The 18,264-nt window shown below is 36.9% G+C and overlaps 1 protein-coding gene and 1 pseudogene across 1 annotated transcript; one reads left to right on the forward strand and one right to left on the reverse strand.

The window, feature by feature from the left end:
* Positions 1-498: 498 nt before the first annotated feature.
* On the reverse strand, positions 499-4,765 carry LOC107600230 (protein ABHD17A-like). The gene is made up of 4 exons (XM_016292073.1): positions 4,375-4,765; positions 2,916-3,110; positions 2,646-2,825; positions 499-1,402 (listed from the first exon to the last, which is right to left on the reverse strand). The coding sequence occupies exons 1-4, from the start codon at positions 4,743-4,745 to the stop codon at positions 1,183-1,185; spliced, it is 966 nt and encodes a 321-aa protein (XP_016147559.1). The 5' UTR covers positions 4,746-4,765; the 3' UTR covers positions 499-1,182.
* A 101-nt stretch (positions 4,766-4,866) lies between these two features.
* LOC107600259 (ubiquitin-conjugating enzyme E2 R2-like) lies at positions 4,867-17,576 on the forward strand (annotated as a pseudogene).
* Positions 17,577-18,264: the final 688 nt, after the last annotated feature.

Here is an 18,264-nt window from a genome sequence, read left to right on the forward strand (position 1 = left end):
GATGAAATCTGAGGGCTCTCTGACCCTCCCATAGACAGCAAGGTAACTACCACATTCAAGGTCCAGAAAAGTACCAAGATGATCGACAAAGTAGTCCGTGTGACATCAGTGGTTCAACTGTAAAGTTACGAAGCTACGAGAATACTTTTTTGCGCAAAGAAAACAAAAATAACGACTTTATTCCACATTTTCGTCTCTACTGCGTCACTTGTGGACGTGCGTTCACGACAGTACCATGACGCGAGCGTGTGGCAGCGCCGGCGCTGACGTCATCACACCGGATCTGGGTCAGCCAAAAAAAAAAGTATTCTCGTAGCTTTGTAACTTTACAGTTGAACCACTGATGTCACACGGACTACTTTGTCGATCATCTTGGTACTTTTCTGGGCCTTGAACGTGGTAGTTACCTTGCTGTCTATGGTAGGGTCAGAGAGCCCTCAGATTTCATCCAAAATATCTTAAATTGTGTTCCGAAGATTTCGAACAACACGAGGGTGAGTAATTAATGACAGAATTTTCATTTTTGGGTGAACTAACCCTTCAAGCATTTAAGCAGAAGGCTTTAGATCAAAAGTTTTTTTAAGATCATGAAAATCAAACTCAGTGTGTCCAAACTTTTGACTGGTAGTGTATCTCGAGATGCCTGATGAAGATCAGTTCATAAGAAAAAAGGTTTCAATAAAAACCACATTCATACACACAGCAGATGGTCTAAAAAATATTGAATACACACACACACACACACACACACATCTGTCCAGCAGAGAGTTCTTGTCTGAAAAGGTGATGATGCTGTATTTTAAAACAGACTGGTCTTATGCTTACCAACGAGAACTAAAAAAAGAGAAAGTACATAAACACCCACAAGAGCTTCATAAAGATTTAAGATATCAGTCCTGTTCAAATGGCATTTCATTTGTCCTGGTCACATAAATAACAAGCCAAATCAACTGCGAGTGCCTCAGACGAACTGAGGTCCTGAAATCGACGCGGACGCTCACACATTCAGATCTTTTGGGTGTGAAGTCGAGGGGTCTTCTCAGTAGAAAACTCAGCTCCAGGCTGATAGAAATGTAAAAGTCGAAAGTTTACAGAAGAACAAACCCTCCAGAACCAGATTCTGTTTGTTTGCTTTCCATATACGTCGACGATTTGTTGACATGAGCGTAATGAAGGGTGCATTTACTGTGCAGCCACTTCCTGGCTGATGAATCGGCGCAGGCGTTCCAGGTACTGGCTGTAGAGCTCTATGTCGTTGTGCCCGGCTCCTTCCACCCACAACGGCTCCACAGCCTTCGGGCAGCGCTCAAACAGGGCCAGACCATGAGAGAAATCAATCACTTCATCCTCCGTCCCGTGGATGATCAGCACCGGAGATGTGATTTTAGACACCTTCTCAATGCTGAGAGAGGATAAGACACAACAAAGAGTTATTAAAGAAACAGTCCACAAAATTCTGCCACTCTTTACTCTCCATAATGTCATTCAAAATCTATATGGCTTCTATTCTTTTGTGAACCGTAAAAAGGACATTTGGAAGAACTCACTGGTCTTTTTTTTTTTCCGGGCAATTGTACTCACAGGGAATTGGTGCTTTTAGCCTTCAGCAAGGTCACAAAATAACCATGAAAATAGTTTCTATCAGTCTAAGCACTATATTCTGAAATCACACAGTAGCTTTGGGTTAGGAACAGACCAGCAGGTTTGAAAATGTTGGTGTCAGTAAGCCTTTAATGCTTTTGAAAGAAGTCTTTTATTTGATCAAAAATTAAGTAAATACATTTTAATTACAATTTTAAATTAGACTTATCTGCTTGAATACATGTTCACATTTTTAATTACCTTTCCTGTGATGCAAAGCTATCATTATTCCAGTCTTCAATATCACATGATCCTTCACAAATCATTCTAATATGCTGATATTATGCTCAAGAAACATTTATTATTATTATCAATGATTGAAAACCGTTGCGTTGCTTAATATTTTTGTGAAAACTGAGACAAATATTTTTCAAGAAATATTTGATATATTTTATAATATAAATGTCAATTCTAATCAATTTCGGAATACAAGTATTAATTTCTAAAAGTCTTATTGAATCTTAAATTGTAGTTTATTCCACGGAAACACAAGTCATACATAAACAGAACAACATGTGCGTGAATAAATTACAGATTTTCTTTTTCTTTTTTTGAACTACCCCTTTAGTTAGTAAAGAGGTTATAAAATATTTTTTTACCAGACCAGTGTAAAAATAGTAGTACCATAACTGTACTATTCTGCAGTCAAACAGCTAGTTTCTCTATTGACTACCATTCAAAAGCATTCTGACTTGATGATATCTTGCAAGCAGTGCTAATAAAGCCCAAATATTTCATACTATAGTTGATTTTTTTACCATTTCTAAATTTCAGAGGGAAAGGGAATGATATTTTTCCCTCTTTATTGAAACTTACAGCTCTTAATTCTGAATGGATGAGCCATGTTTGAAGACTTAAATAAATTATATAAGCACACCTATGACTGCACCTCAGTTGAGTTCCATGTTAGTGCATGACCTATTTTAATATATTCTACTATTCTAAACCACAGTGTTAAGAACATCTTTGTCATGCAAAGAAGAAGGTTTTCAGTGCTCACTGACTTTGGGAAGGCGTCAAAGCAGTACGTCTTCTTGGTGTCAGGGAATGCCACCCTCATCCCTGAGGTGAGGGGTGAGTGAAGCACCACGGCAGCACACTCATAACGGGACGCCAGGTCCACGGTGGGCACGGTACCAATGCTCTGCCCATAAAGGATTATATTCTCAGGGCTGATGCAATACCTGAGACAACACAGAAGTGATTCCACACATGAAATAATAAATTGTAATACTGCACCAGTACATCTGAATGCTTTCTAGTCTCTGACATACCTTGAGCGCAAAGCATGCCACGCAGCATCAATGTCTGCATACAGATTTTTCTCCGAGGGTTTCCCTGTACTGACCCCATAACCAGAATAATCATAAGAGAAGATGTTGCAGTTGATACGAGTGCCCAGACCGATGTAGAAGCTGCTCATCTGACCGAGATCCACAGCGTTACCATGAGAAAAGAGCACAGTGTACCTGTAGAGCACAAAAACAGGGACAGATTTAGAGGACTGGCTTTAAAACTGATTGTAAGAACTAACTGTCCGAACTTTGCAAAATAATATAATTTCTTGATTAAGAGGAAGAGATACAACAATATAATTCTGACATCTACAGAACTTAACACTAAAGTTATGTCCATAAATTAATCAGTACGTATTTTGTACAAGCATAAATTCTGTACTTTTTAAGTCTGTAGGTTTTTCTTCTAAAATTGTAGTAAAAGTAAAAACAACATTCATTTTCTCATTAGGGGAATTGATTTTGAACAACTTACAAACCTTTAAATACAGACCTACTGTAAGCTACGAGGTTATTAATAATGGTATATGCTTTTATTGAAGCTATCAGCCCGCATTTTTTCAACTTTTAATCGGATTTAATCATATATCAACTTACTTAATCATATGTGACCCTGGACCACAAAACCAGTCTTAAGTGTCAATTTTTCAATATTGAGATTTATACATCATCTGAAAGATATTTGTACAGTGTCCCAACTTTTTTGGAATTGGGTTTGTATGTATAATGCATTATAAAGGTATATATCAACTTGTGTAATTGTATGTAATTAATAATCATATTACTGGTGGAAAAACTACACTACCCATGAAACTTGTTATTCATATTGTGGCGAGTATCCCGAGTCCAGATTAGCGTCGCCCTGGAAACGCAGCTGCCCCACTGATCACCGACGCACAACACCTGTGCACGATGAGTGGCGCACCTGGAGCTCGTTCCCGCTGGCCTTAGAAGCCAGGAGAAGCGACGCCAGCGGGAGAGCACCCCAGAGCTCCAGGCAGCATTAACGATTGTTCTCCTTATTTCACAGACTCTGAAGGCACCCAGGGAGAGGGATCTGCACCACGGCACTTCACCCCACGAGCACCACTCTGATACGGGCACCGAGCACCAGTCATCAAGGGCACGTGTGATCAGTGTGTGTGGGCAAATAAATCACCCTCCGGGGCTCTTTCGACCAGTACCGAGTCTGTGCTCTCATTCACCCCGCGACAATATATACACGCATGTATTATATGCATTATAAAATGTGAAGCTTTGTTAGCCATGTGTTATAATGTATTATAACTGTGGTTACAATTTTTCATGAGATCATACAGTGCATTAGAAGGCATAAATCATGCATTAAAACTACCTTACTGTATTATATATATATATATATATATATATATATATATAAAGGCTTTTACATTAACATCTTAAGCTGATCCTTCCTCACCTTGCGGATGGGGCACAGCGGATGTACATGCATCCCACTCTGTTGCCACGGCTGGAGTGAGTGAGGAAGACCTCGGTTCCATCCAGCTCCCTCTGGGAGTACTGGAACTCCGCTCGCTCAGAGAGGTGCAGCTTCCATCGGCCTTCTCCACTTCTGTCACCAAAACCTCCTCCTTCACCAGCACCTCCAGCCAATCGGGAGCGCAAACCTGGGGCTCCAAGGTTAGAGGTCACAGGTGAGGTGGACTCCAGGTCTGGCAGAAAAGAGTAGGTGGGCTCCGGGGGCAGGAAGGCCAGCTTCGCTGCAATCCGGCTCGGACAGGGCGGGCAACAGAACAGGCCGCACAACTCGCTGATGGATAAGCCGTTCATTTTCTTCTGCTGGAATTTAGAGATCCTGTGAAAGATTGAATGGGTTTAATTATCATATTTCAACATCATTCACATAAGCCAAAGCAGCAATCCAGCCAAGTGAGAATGTCATTTAATGTTAATGAGGGTTGGCATTTAGATTAAAGGGAAATGTTGATTTGGTCATTGCAAGACCGTGCGGTTAACCTTTAGAGACATTTTAACAGGGCACAGAAATTAAAGCCGCATTCAGGTCTGTCACTACAGCAAGGCTGATGTCAGGAGAGCTGCCCATATAATCACAAAACTAAATCACAGATCAGATCTCACAGTTTAAATTAATCGCACGTTCATTCAGAAAACAGCTATCTATGCACACAGAAGCTGACTGAATATTTAAAAAATGGGAAAGTGCTTTTTCTGTAAAAGCTTGCCTGAAGTCATAACTACATTTTCTTGTGTGAACCGAAAATAAAAAAACTTCTTAACCTAGAAAAACAAGTTTCGCCAAGCAGCAAAACTCACAAAGAATTAGGAACCAGTGGAGGGTTTCAAGATCACTTTAGTGGATGAAGCTGATCTCTACAACTGGGAAGTGGCGATTTTTGGACCCCCAAACACTCACTATGAAGGGGGCTATTTCAAAGTAAGGACTGAGGTTGATTTGTAAGGGGTAAATATGTGTTATTTTTAGGAACAGATGGCTATGGTCTATATTTAGAACTGGAACCAGCTCCAGATAGCTGCATTCCTTTATGTGCCTCAGTGTCTGTTTTCTTTAGACGTATTTGGATATAATTAAGGTTTTTGATTGATTTAAGGTCTGATTATGATTGTGTTTTCCATCAGATGTCGGTTTGATGAGATTTTGGGGTCTTTGTTGAGGATAATGGAGCTCATTTGTTTGGTTTCTTTGTTCTTCATTGACTCATTGTGATTCTGATGGATGGAGGTTGAGATGATTTACATGACTTTGTACAAAGAATATTATTAATATTACAATTAAATGTGATCATATTTAATCTCATCATATTCTCATCATATACTCATTAATACACTTTAATCTTACGGTAAGCTCATTACTAATTTGAGTGATTATATTTTTACTCATTATTGACGTATAATAATAATTAATCATTTAGAGTTTGTGATGATTTCCAATTCTTCTGAATGCAGGCATCTGTCAAAACTGTTTTCACTTTTGAAAATATCATACTCATGACCTTCCATCAATTTTTTAAGGGCCATTTATTTGGCATTAGTTGTTAATATCAAGTTTGACCTGTTATGATAATTATAAAAATAGAATAATGACGACAAAGGATGATTGTAAGGAGGTCTCACCCCATTCCACCAGTGCAGATAAAGCTGTTCCTTCACACCAGTCCCAAATGGTTTATAATTAATGACCTTAATAATGTCAGACACTTTATTGAATCATTCATCTTCGTCTTAGTTCCTCTCTAGATCGTAAAGGAAGGTTTTGGACTGTCGTGTAGTGATTTGAAGTAGGTAAATTACTTTTCTTGCCTTTGTTTACAGCGAGAGCACTCACACACAGATACAGTGGCGTCACTGTTCACTGGTGTGTCAGGAATCAGGATGTGAGCTCGTGTTGAAACCTGATTAATGTCAGATCTGAACTCTCGAGCCTGGCGAAGCCCGAAGGCATGGTACTCGTAACTGCTCCCTGCTTGAGGATAAATCAGTGGAGAGTGTATCTGCATGACAGAGACTTGCTTCTTTGTTTGAAAGGGGAAATTATTCGCACACTTTGTCTGTTCACAGGAACAACAATGTTAAAGCTCTCTTTGAGTATTCTGCTGGCACATTTTTAAGATCTCGTAGTCAGCCGAAAACCTGAAACCAGTCATGCCTAACTTATGAGGAATAGTTGAGTGTTTCCTTTGAAAGGTCAATTCACCCAGATATGAATATTATGTCATTTACCTACCCTCATGTGTTTGTAACCTTTATGACTGTCGTTCTTCCTTGGAACACAAAAGGAGAAGTGCTGATGAATTACCAGAACCACAATAGAAGAAATCCATCGGACGACTGTTCAAAAATTTGATCAATATGATTTTTTTTCTTAAAGAAATGAATGCTGATATTTAGCAGGAATGCATTTAATTGGTCAAAAGTGACAGTAATGACATTTAGGCTATGTTAAAAGATTACCATTTCAAATAAATGATATTCTTTTGAACTTTGTATTCATAAAGGAATAAAAAAAAAAAAAAAAGAATAATGGTTTTGACATAGATGATAACGATAAGAAATGTTAATACCAAATAAAATACCAAAATGTTGATTATCAAATCAGAATAGTTTCTGAAGGGAATCTGAAATTTATTTGACACTGAAAGTTGGAGGAATGTTGATGAAAATATAGCTTTTTTTTCCATCACAGGAATAAATTAAGTATAAAACGGTTATTTTAAATTGTAATAATATTTCACAATATTACTGTATTTTTGTTTTATCAAAAAATGCAGCCTTGGAGGAGAAGAGACTTCTTTCAAAAACATTTAAAAAAAAATCTTACCAAACTCGAACTTTATTGTATGTTCCATATGTCAGGTCTTCAGAAACCAAACAATGGCTTTTTGAGAGGAATGAAACAAAACTGAAGTTGTTTTTGACAATCTGTTCCTCTGCTGTAGTTCTCAAATCTCATTGTCTCTAAAGAATATAATAATTCCATTTGACATCTGATCTCAAACCTGGCTTCACACGATTTTTTTATTTACTGTATTTGAATATAAGCAAATGGCATTTGAGTGCTATGCTGGAAACAAGCAATTTCAGTGAATAAAGATTTGTGGGGCTCAACAGCATCGATCCCCATTTACTTTTTATGTGGGTCAGAACAGTGTGAACATTCAGGTTTTGGAAGAACATTATAGGCTGAGTAACTAATCCTGGTTAATATAGTAATTTAAATGAGTATAGTTGAATGCATGTGTCAGTATGTCCACTTCCAAGTAGCTGCCTAAAATATTTCAAGGGCAGTTTTACCACGAGACTTGAAAATAATTAGGTCTGTATTGAATTGAGATGGAGGGCATATCTCTCGCGTAACGGCTGTTTAACCTAGTTGATTTTGTGCCAAAAAATGATTCGTCCCACTTCCTGGTTCTCCAGCTCGAAGTCCATTTGTGTGTTTTCTCTCAGATTTTCTCTCCTGTCCATCTGCACTGTTCTCCTGCAATGTGATGCGTCTCCAATCCTATTAAGAGCAGCTGTCCTGCGCTCACCCTGAGACAGAATCCTCCAAAGCTGCTGTATATAAGAAATCTCTCTGCGCCGTACCGGCCGACGCCACTGTGATGTTGATTGTTTTGAACTTAGCGTATGGCTAGATTGTCAAGCAGCACCAGAATGTTTTTTGGGAGGGTGGAAGAATGGAGTCTGCAGAATGGTTTTTAACAAGGTGAAATGTTAAATGTAGTTGAGAGTAATACAGTCTTATGACATTTTCACACTTCCAGTACAGTTTGCTTTAAGAAATTGGGTGCTCTTTGGGAAATGTTAGAGAAAAAGGGTGTGTAAAATGTCATAGAAATATAATAATATAAAAAAAACTTACCGAAAAAACTAGGGTTGGGTACCGTTCACATTTTAAACAGTATGGTACCGGTATCGGTACCTGAATTTTGGTGCCGGTAACTTTTGTCGGTACGTTACTCTGTGTAATTACAAACCCCCCCCCGACATTCTTGTTTTCATATTTCTGAAAATCAAATGAAGGCATGAAACATTTATTTTAAATCAAATGAAAATTAAACCCTTTTATTTTTTTGGCAAACAAACTGAGGTTTACTGTTGAAATTAATACATGGAAGAGAAATTGTGTGAATATTCCTTTTAAAACATTTTTTAATAGGCATAATTTAATAATAATAATATTTTTTTTCTACAATTAAGTGATTAATCTGGTTGTAATATTTATTTTTATAATTTAATTGTTTTACTTAAATTTGATAGAAAATGTGAATATTTAAAGATGCACATTATACTGTACAAAAGTAATACAAGAGTAATATATTTGTTACATGTTAAACCGTACTTTTACTCTCAGGTTGCCATGAAGTTTCTTTGTGTATACAGTATGATGATGCTAGTTTTCTCAAATGAAATGGTAAAATTCTCGCGAAGTGACTCTCACAGCAGCTCTGGAGATTACGTTTTTGTGTTCATGCCGTCATATAGTGAGACGCAGAGGCCGAAAATCACAGCGAGCGTCACGCGTGCTTCAGTATTTGTGTAGTAAACAAAACTGCGTTTCCGCCATTCATACATACAGAGGCAAGCGGAACATGCAGGATTCATATTTAAACCGTCTTTTTGCGTTTTAATATTCACAGACACTAGTTCATATCGCTATTCGAATTAAGTGGCAGACCTACTTTTGATTTATTCGTCCAAAAATTGACGAATTCCGTGCTATAGAGTAAATTATGTTTTTATGAATGGGCTCCGCGATCCAGTCCACGTTTTCGCAGAAACCATATGGCCCTAGAAATGTAACCACACTTCAGAACATTTCGGCTTGCCCTGTGTGTTGTTTGAACGAGTTGCAGGGGTGACATCACATCACAGGGTTTCTCTTTCTCTCTCTGTAGCGTATGTGCCCAGATGCGTTCTCAGCTGTTGCAAAATCAATTTTATTTAGATTTATACCTATGAAACTGTACTATAATGGTAGTTTACCATACTGGTAAAAAATGTATAACCTGAATGCACTGTAAGTCGCTTTGGATAAAAGCGTCTGCTAAATGCATAAATTAAATTATAATGGTAGTTAGAAAAAATACAACATTTATAGAAACTAAATATGTTTCAGACAAGTTTTTAAATTTTTGTCACAGTATATTTGGAGGTCTCACAAAGTTTTAAAACCCCCATTTTGATGTTATGCATTTTTCATTGTTGCTTGTCTCTAAATAAATTGCCTTTGGAAAGCAGCTTGCATTTTTCACATCTCTTGTGATGCATCTGTTGCAGACAAACACAAGTACAATGTGAATGTGAAAAGAGACCAGCGGGTGAGGGGGTTGAAATCGAACTTTAGTTCAGACCAAACAAAGAAACAAGTGTGAAAGCAGCCTTATTGGCAGCTGAAAGCATAATCAATTTAGCCATAATACTTAATAAACAAGCATGCATGGGTTGAAGTGGGTTTTGATGGTCCTGACCACTGTTTTCGTCTTGTTTTGCAGGCTCGCATCAAGTTCCCGATCGATTACCCCTATTCCCCACCCACGTTCAGATTCCTCACCAAGATGTGGCACCCCAACATCTATGAGGTAAGAGGATTGTTTCCGCTCACATGCTGTGTACTGTAGCACGTGGCTTGTCTGTTGTTCTGGACTTCCTTATTTCCTTCTCAGTTAAGCCCTGTGTTAATGCACCTGGCAAACACAAACCTTTGTATGTTGGCCAGTGACACTGAACAGATATGAAAATCAACACATTGTATGAACTCTTGATATGGCTGAGTATAAATAGCTGCACTGTGTCAAATGGGAAAGTGAACCAAGCACATTATTTGAACTCCTAAAACTGAGGAAGAACTGTAAGTCTCACCACCAGGCACAGACAGGTGTGGTTCACCTGCAGTTCAGACCTGTTTGTGACCTAAAAATCACATTAGGTCTTGTTGTGCGGGTTTGAAATGAGAAGCATAACAATGGCAAAAGCCACTGCACAGATCTGTCATTATTTGCTTACCCTTCTGCGTTTTTCCATTCAGTGAACATGTAGTGACTTCTGGGTGCACTGTCTGTTGTCCAAAAAGGATTAAACCCATCATAAAATAGTTTTTATAAATCATGCACTATATGCTGATGTGTGTGTGAAGAACAGACTGAAATTTAAGTAATTTAAAAACATTTATAAAATACTAGTATTACTCATTTAGGTATATTCTTAATAACATTATTTAGACTTTAGACTTAATAACATTATTTATATTATTTAATAAAAATATAAATATACTAGGGCTGTCTATATGCGCTTTAATTATTTACATGCGTGTAGGTTAAGTACATGCGTCACACAGCGGCTCCGTTCACAGTAGCTCCACAGGAACTGTTATCATTTACATGTGTGGAGCGTCTCATACTCAATCTCTGCATGTTGTTGTGAGTTTGGGTTTATTATAACGTTCATCTGGGAACGCAACGTGTGCCATTTCATCAGATTTGTAAGGTAAATCATTTATAAGTATACGCAAACACAGGAGAATACATCGCGGTTTCAAAATAAAAGCTCAAACCCTTTTACACGTTTTTAAACGTTTACACGTTTTGATGTCCACATATTCTTTTAATTACAGTGGCTATAGCATTTCTGTGCTAAAGAAATGGCCAAATATTAAAGATTAAGTGGACATTTGAATTAAATGGTGCTTGGTAAAGTATTAGATCGCACAGCAATGCGTAAAAATAATCATCCGGCTGTTGGCGCTCTCTGCAGGCCTTTGGTGTAATGTATAATGTACATTAGCTCTATTGTTTATAAAACATTATGCATTTTAACAGTTTTGTTCAATAAAATTATATGATTTCTTGCTTTTGATACTTTATTTGAACTAATTAGTATTGCCTCCTTGCTATTATATATGTATTTTAAGTAATTGTAAAGGCTATTGTTCACTTACATCTATTTTTATTACCACAAAACAATTTATTATAATTATAGGGCCCTATTTTATTTCCAAATTCATTTTTTCCCATTTTCATTTTTCTATACTCTGTTTTAATGGTTAAATAAAATTGAATTAATCAAAAAGCTTGTTTAATTAATTGAGTTTTACAGTTTTATCTTTACCAAATTCTGTTTTCCATTATTTTCTGGATTCCATTTGAATGGTTCCATGAAATTTTAATAATCAAAAGCATCTCCAATTAATTGATTTTATTAAAAAAATTATTTAATTTTTTTCAGAAATACTGCACATTTACATTTTTCTCCTAAATAAATTCTGGTAAATAACATTTCTGGTAAATACTCCTTTAAAAAGTGTTTTTTGATTATAATTGTATTATTAGTAGACTAGAACACGTGGATATGTTGTCATTCTTACACTATAATACTGAACTTTGATTTCAGTGATTTGAACTATGAGATGGACACTTGCTTCTTGCACTCTATGTTGCACTTTACTTTTGCTTTAAAAAGAGGATTTCATAGAAATTTGGATTTCATTTGGTTTAATAAAATATTCTTAAGTAAAATTGTTGATTTTTGTGGGAAATTAATCGTTTAGATTAATCGATAAATTAGTCGATAGAGATTAATCGAAATAAAAATAGTCGTTAGTGGCAGCCCTAAAATACGCTGATGTTCAATTGTATTTTAATTAATATTGTGATCAGTAGCATTGTATTTGGTATCATATTTTTATATTCGGTTTCTTTAGCGAAAAATTGCAGGTGGATTTGTAGTTAAAATGTCAAAAATTACAATTGGCCTTCCTCTCTTAAGGTTCAATAGTTTTTGAAAATGTATATCATGGATAATGTGTGTGGTGTACTGGAGTGTAGTCAGCTTTGTTGATTTACAGTGTGCATTATTTTTATTTATTTGTTTAGACGCTTCACCAGCATGTGTTCCTGTATAAATGTGGTGTAACGATGTTGTTTATGGTTGCCATGCAGTGTAACATCTTGCCACATTGATATTGAATTGAACTGATGTGCATTCACATAGGGCTGGACAATAATTCAATATCAATTTGTATCGCGAAATAGAAAGCAATTTTAAATAGTAAAAATATTTCAAAATTGTACTGTTTTTGCTGTATTTTGAATCAAATAAACGCAGGCTTGGTGAGCAGAAGGGAATTCTTTAAAAAATATAAAAAATCTTACTGAGAGTCTGAGATTTATTTGACAGTGATTTCACATTTCTTGTTTGTATGAAGGCTAAATACCAATAAAAGGTGGACATTTATTTATTTGCGCCATTTTTTTCCTAAAATATTATGTAGTTTTATAGGAGTAGGTTTCATAGAGTTGGCAAATTAATTTTTCATAAGTTTGTAGGTACAGACATTTGTTGTGGCCATTCTTGGCCGTTTTTATGAGGCTTTTTTAATAGTGTTCATATCGATATCGGAATTATATCGTATCGACCGAAATTAAGAAATATATTGTGATATAAATTTTGGCCATATCGTCCAGCCCTAATTCACAGATGTGCTTATTTTTTCTTTAGTCTTTAAACATAGCTCATTAATGTGTAACATACAAAGCTTTTTTTAGACATAAAATATAAATATACTATTATAGGACTTATTAATGTTTTGAATTAACCTTTATTTTAATATTTACAGTTTTTTTTTTTTAAATATTGAACTATTTAAATTTATTTTAATAAGTTTTAGTGACTTTAGTATATCAGTTATTTTATTTCAGATGATTGCCAAGGCCGTTTTCGTTTTGTTTTTCATCTAATATTTAGGCTATATTATTGATACCTGATGTATCGATTTATGAATAATCTTGTTTTTTGGTTTCAGTTCACCAATTTAATTTGTGCTTTTAATTATTGGATTATTATTAAAAAATATGATTAATGTATTTATATGAAAAATTGGGGTTGAATTTACAGGAAGTACAACTATATTGAGATCCAATTTAAGTTTGTAGTCATACCACCTACCCAATGCACCAGTATGTTTGCTCAAATGTGATATATATGCATTGCATGCACAAGCCCATTTCAGAGTCCGGGCAAGTTTTTTGTCGTTCTGCAGAGACTGTCCTTCAGTTTTGACAGGCTGTTTTTTTTCTCATCTCTCTTTCACACGTCTCGCTCTGACTCGAGTACTCACGGCAGTGGTGTGGAGGCGAGGGGTTCACTCAGATGCTTGTTTTGCCTCATGAAAGCATTACGATCCTGTGATTGATGAATCTCTTTGTGCTTTCACAGAACGGGGACGTGTGCATCTCCATTCTGCATCCTCCAGTAGATGATCCACAAAGCGGAGAGCTTCCCTCAGAGAGGTGGAACCCCACACAGAACGTCAGGTAAGAAGTAACCTCTAACAGCCAGACCTTTTTGATTATCAGCATATAGTCTAGTCCACTTTGCAGCTTGTTCTGACCACTTTCCACAGAGAAATTGTTTGTTTTCAAATGAATGTCCCCTCAGGGATACACAGGCAGTAGCTCTTTAGCAGTTTTCCTGATAACAGAATTATAGGAAGAGTGACCAGGCTGGTTTTGTGTTCATGAGTTTCCTGTTGCCTGCCTTTATGGAAAGCATCTCAGAGGAGATTTGGGTATTTGTGTGTTTCCTACCCCGAGTCTGATCTGTGTTCTAGTTAGTCTGGTACCGTGTTTCACTGGGCTTTGTGCTTCAGTGGAAGAGCTAGTGTCTTCCAGGAAGCTCATGTTAATCTTTTGTGTTGTTGAAAAGCACCTGTCGCTGTACACAGAGAGAGAGAGAGAGAGAGAGGCATATTTTGACCCCAGACTGAATGTTGTCTGTTTATACTGTCAAAACCTACTGTGTAGATTCTAGGCATGGGACGACACCCGGTTTCAAGGTATACCGCAGTTTGGAAAAGTCACGGTTTCAAAACCATTAAAATTTTCCGTTATACCATTCCTGCCATATGCACAGTTTTTTTACGTGTCGTCAAAGAAGGAAAGTGCAGGACTCCCTCAGCTGTGTGCAGCGAAGAGCGTAACGGGTCACACGACCCCTCCCCTTCCGGTTGGTGCTATCCGAAGGAGATGAATCCCTGGAACTTTTTCCAGTCTGCCATATGGGAATTTTTCAGGTAACCATGTTCCGTACAGATGACGTTTTAGCGCCGATTGCTAAATAAATACTTCCAGGTCGTACATAAACTATATATCTGTGTCATCTTCATTTCTCCCTCTTCAAGACAGAGACCCACCCGCCGTTTGTTTCTGTGAGGAAATAAATACTATTTGGCTTGCTACCGAGGCAGATAACATGGCTAATTAAGTAGTTTCCTCCCTCCCCTCACGTTACTTCACAGAGCGGGGAATAGCAGACTAAAGTCCTACATTTCTGCGATTTAGTACAATAGCCTAGTTAAATTTAGCTGGTATCACGTCTATACTTTAAGCCTCCTGCCATGGTTTACATCTGTTCAAAATCACGACATTTAAAAAAAGAAACAAACTGCTGGCTCTCAGGTGTCTTTGCCATTGTTCGGAGAGAGACCGTGTGTGTGTGTGTGTGTGTGTGTGTGTGTGTGTGTGTGTGTGTGTGTGTGTGTGTGTGTGTGTGTGTGTGTGTGTGTGTGTGTGTGTGTGTGTGTGTGTGTGTGTGTGTGTGTGTGTGTGTGTGTGTGTGTGTGTGAGAGAGAGACTCGCGCTCGCTCTTCATATGCATACATCCTCGTACCTTTTTTTTTTTTTTTACAGAAAATAATTTATGTTCTGATTATTGTTGAGCTGCAGGTTTAGGTTCACTTAAGTGACTGCACTTAATTTAATTAAGAAGAATTCAATTATTTATTTTAATTATTTAGGTTGACATGTTTACTGTTACAAAATGTTCTATATTTTTCTTAAAAATAGAATATATTGTGTTCAGTGGGGAAAAAGTTGTTGTTTTTTACCCAGACATTTAAAAGAACTGTAATCGCAATACCATGAAACCTTACCATGAAACGTATGTTATCATACCGTCAGAATCTCATACCGGCCCATGCCTAGTAGGTTCTAATACTTTATTATTTTGAGTGTAAAACAAATGTTTAAAAAATCTGGCACTATATGTCAGAATAGATCTGTGCATTAAGTTTTGAAGTGTAAATGCAAACTAATACATCTGCCAGTTGTTCTTTGTTCTTCAAAGAACTTGATTTGTTGTTTCAACCACCACAATGTATTATAGAAATATATTGCTCTTTTTGTATAATTTTCACATACAATTTTTCATGTTTTTATATTGGTATCTGTAAGTAAATAGTAAATATGATATTAAATGTTTGTTTTGTGTTTATTTAAAAGCAGTATGTGTTCATTGTTTTATATTTTTTAACAAGTTTACATTTTGCAGTAAACTATTTGTATGTACTTTTTAACAATAGCTGTTTTATCCAAATCATGTTTTGTTTAAGAAAAATCACATTTTTAATATTTTGATATTTATCAAGTTTATAAAAATAAACAATTGTGAGAATGTATCAATTTTTTTAGGATAACTTTTTATGTGTAGAACGTTATTTTATTTTTTGACATTTACAACTAGAATAATTACATCACATGAATATATGAATTAATTGTATGTCATAACACAAGTAAACAGTTATTATAGAAAAATAATAATTATTATTAATGTCATTATAGATGTTTTTATTCTAAATTGTTGAAAATATATTTTGGATTTCATAATTTATTTGCTAAGCTCAAAACACTTTGCTCACATGACAATCAATGACTATAAGAATAATTATGCAATGAGTACTTCAAAATAAGTTACTTTCCTGGTGAACACCATTGTTTTCTTGTCAAATTGGCCACTGAAAATACTGTAGTGTACACCCCTACTGCAAATGGGAGCACGCCGGTGTAGCTGTAAGCAATAGATGAAGACTTATCCTCTTGTGTAAAATCTCCTAAAATCTTTACCAAAATGCAACACAAAGCAGCTTTGCGGCTGATGAGCTTTGAGGTAATGGCACTATAACATGGAGTATCTGTTTGTGTGTTTCAGAACTATACTGTTAAGTGTCATCTCTCTACTGAACGAACCCAACACGTTTTCTCCAGCCAACGTGGACGCCTCCGTCATGTACCGCAAATGGAGAGACAGTAAAGGAAAAGACCGGGAATATGCAGAAATCATTAGGTAACATAAACGATTGTGCAAAACTACAGAATGTGACTCTTTTAAGAGTTCAACTGTGCTAAATGTTTATTGGTTTAATGCTGGTTACATTTTAATGGCTCTATCAGAAGGCCTGGTGAGAAGCAACACTTTAGCTAATGGAAAACCATTCTATAAAGATTTCGATTTATTTTCTAGATAATCGGTGCCCTCCTGTGGTTGCATGAGTCACTGAAACACTAGTGACTGTTAAATCTCCTCTTAGCAGTTTATCTATTGCATGTTGCAATTCATGTTTTCAACCGTCTGAGTTGGAAAATTTGACTTGCATCAGATTCCATCCTTTCCCTCCTTCGGGACATCTGTTGTTTATTCCTGAACCTTGGCTTGTTAAAACCTCAGGGCAACAATGCCTAAGACAAATGAGTCTTATGAAAGCTATATGGTTAATATTTCAGCCGTATAAAACTGCACTTTGAGCAAAGATAATGTCTTTGGGCAAAATCTGGTGAATGCTGTTGATTACCACAAACTGTAATATCAGTAAAAGCGTATGGAAAACATGTTTACATTAATGTACTTACAATTAATTCCTAGCCTGAAGATTTGAAAGCACAAAAGTGAAGCCAAATATTCCTTTAAATCCATTGCATGTGTTTGTGTGTCTTACAGAAAACAGGTTCTGGCCACTAAAGCCGAGGCAGAGCGGGACGGAGTGAAAGTTCCCACCACCCTGGCGGAGTATTGCGTCCGCACGCGCGCCCCTGTACTGGACGAGGGGTCCGACCTGTTATACGACGATTACTATGATGATGAGGACTTGGAGGACGAGGATGGCGAGGACTGTTGCTATGACGAGGATGACTCCGGAAACGAGGAGTCATGACGACGTTCCCATTCCCATCTTCATTCTCGTCTTCATCAGCATCACCCCGAAAGTGGAAACGTTAAGGCATGCGCCCTGCATTTACACTCACTCAGATGGCCATTTTTGTTTCCTTAATGGACTGAAACGAGAGATTACTTTGTTTGGTTATACGACGATTACTATGATGATGAGGACTTGGAGGACGAGGATGGCGAGGACTGTTGCTATGACGAGGATGACTCCGGAAACGAGGAGTCATGACGACGTTCCCATTCCCATCTTCATTCTCGTCTTCATCAGCATCACCCCGAAAGTGGAAACGTTAAGGCATGCGCCCTGCATTTACACTCACTCAGATGGAAACGAGAGATTACTTTTTTTTTTTTTTTAGCATTTATGTTGATTTCCCTCTGTGTCATAATTGTGCTGGCCTTCAGGCTTTTCTCAAATCTGCTGTTTTATCATTTCTTTGCTTTGTGCTTTCAGATAGCTCTGTGACAGTTACTTCAAAAAGGAAAAAAAAAACGGAGTGTGACTGAATTAGGGAGTGATTCTTTGAATGAGGCTTTGTGCTGAATAATGCTGATTATGTCACTGATCTTTTGATTTTTTTTTTTAGAGATCACTTTGATCACCCATGCTCACTTTTTTGGCCTTCAAGCACATCTGAGCAGCTCAGCAATAAAACATGAGTTTGGGGGCAAGCTTTGAGTTTTTGGTTTTTATTCCTCCTTCATTTGAATAATTACGTTAAAGGGATAGTTCACCCAAAAAATGACAATTCTGTCATTTATTCACTCATGTCGTTCCAAACCCGTATGACTGACTTTCTTCTTTGAAGCATAA

The sequence above is a fragment of the Sinocyclocheilus grahami genome, unplaced genomic scaffold (genome assembly GCF_001515645.1).
Source record: "Sinocyclocheilus grahami isolate Dianchi unplaced genomic scaffold, SAMN03320097.WGS_v1.1 scaffold280.1, whole genome shotgun sequence".
Classification (NCBI taxonomy): Eukaryota; Metazoa; Chordata; class Actinopteri; order Cypriniformes; family Cyprinidae; genus Sinocyclocheilus; species Sinocyclocheilus grahami.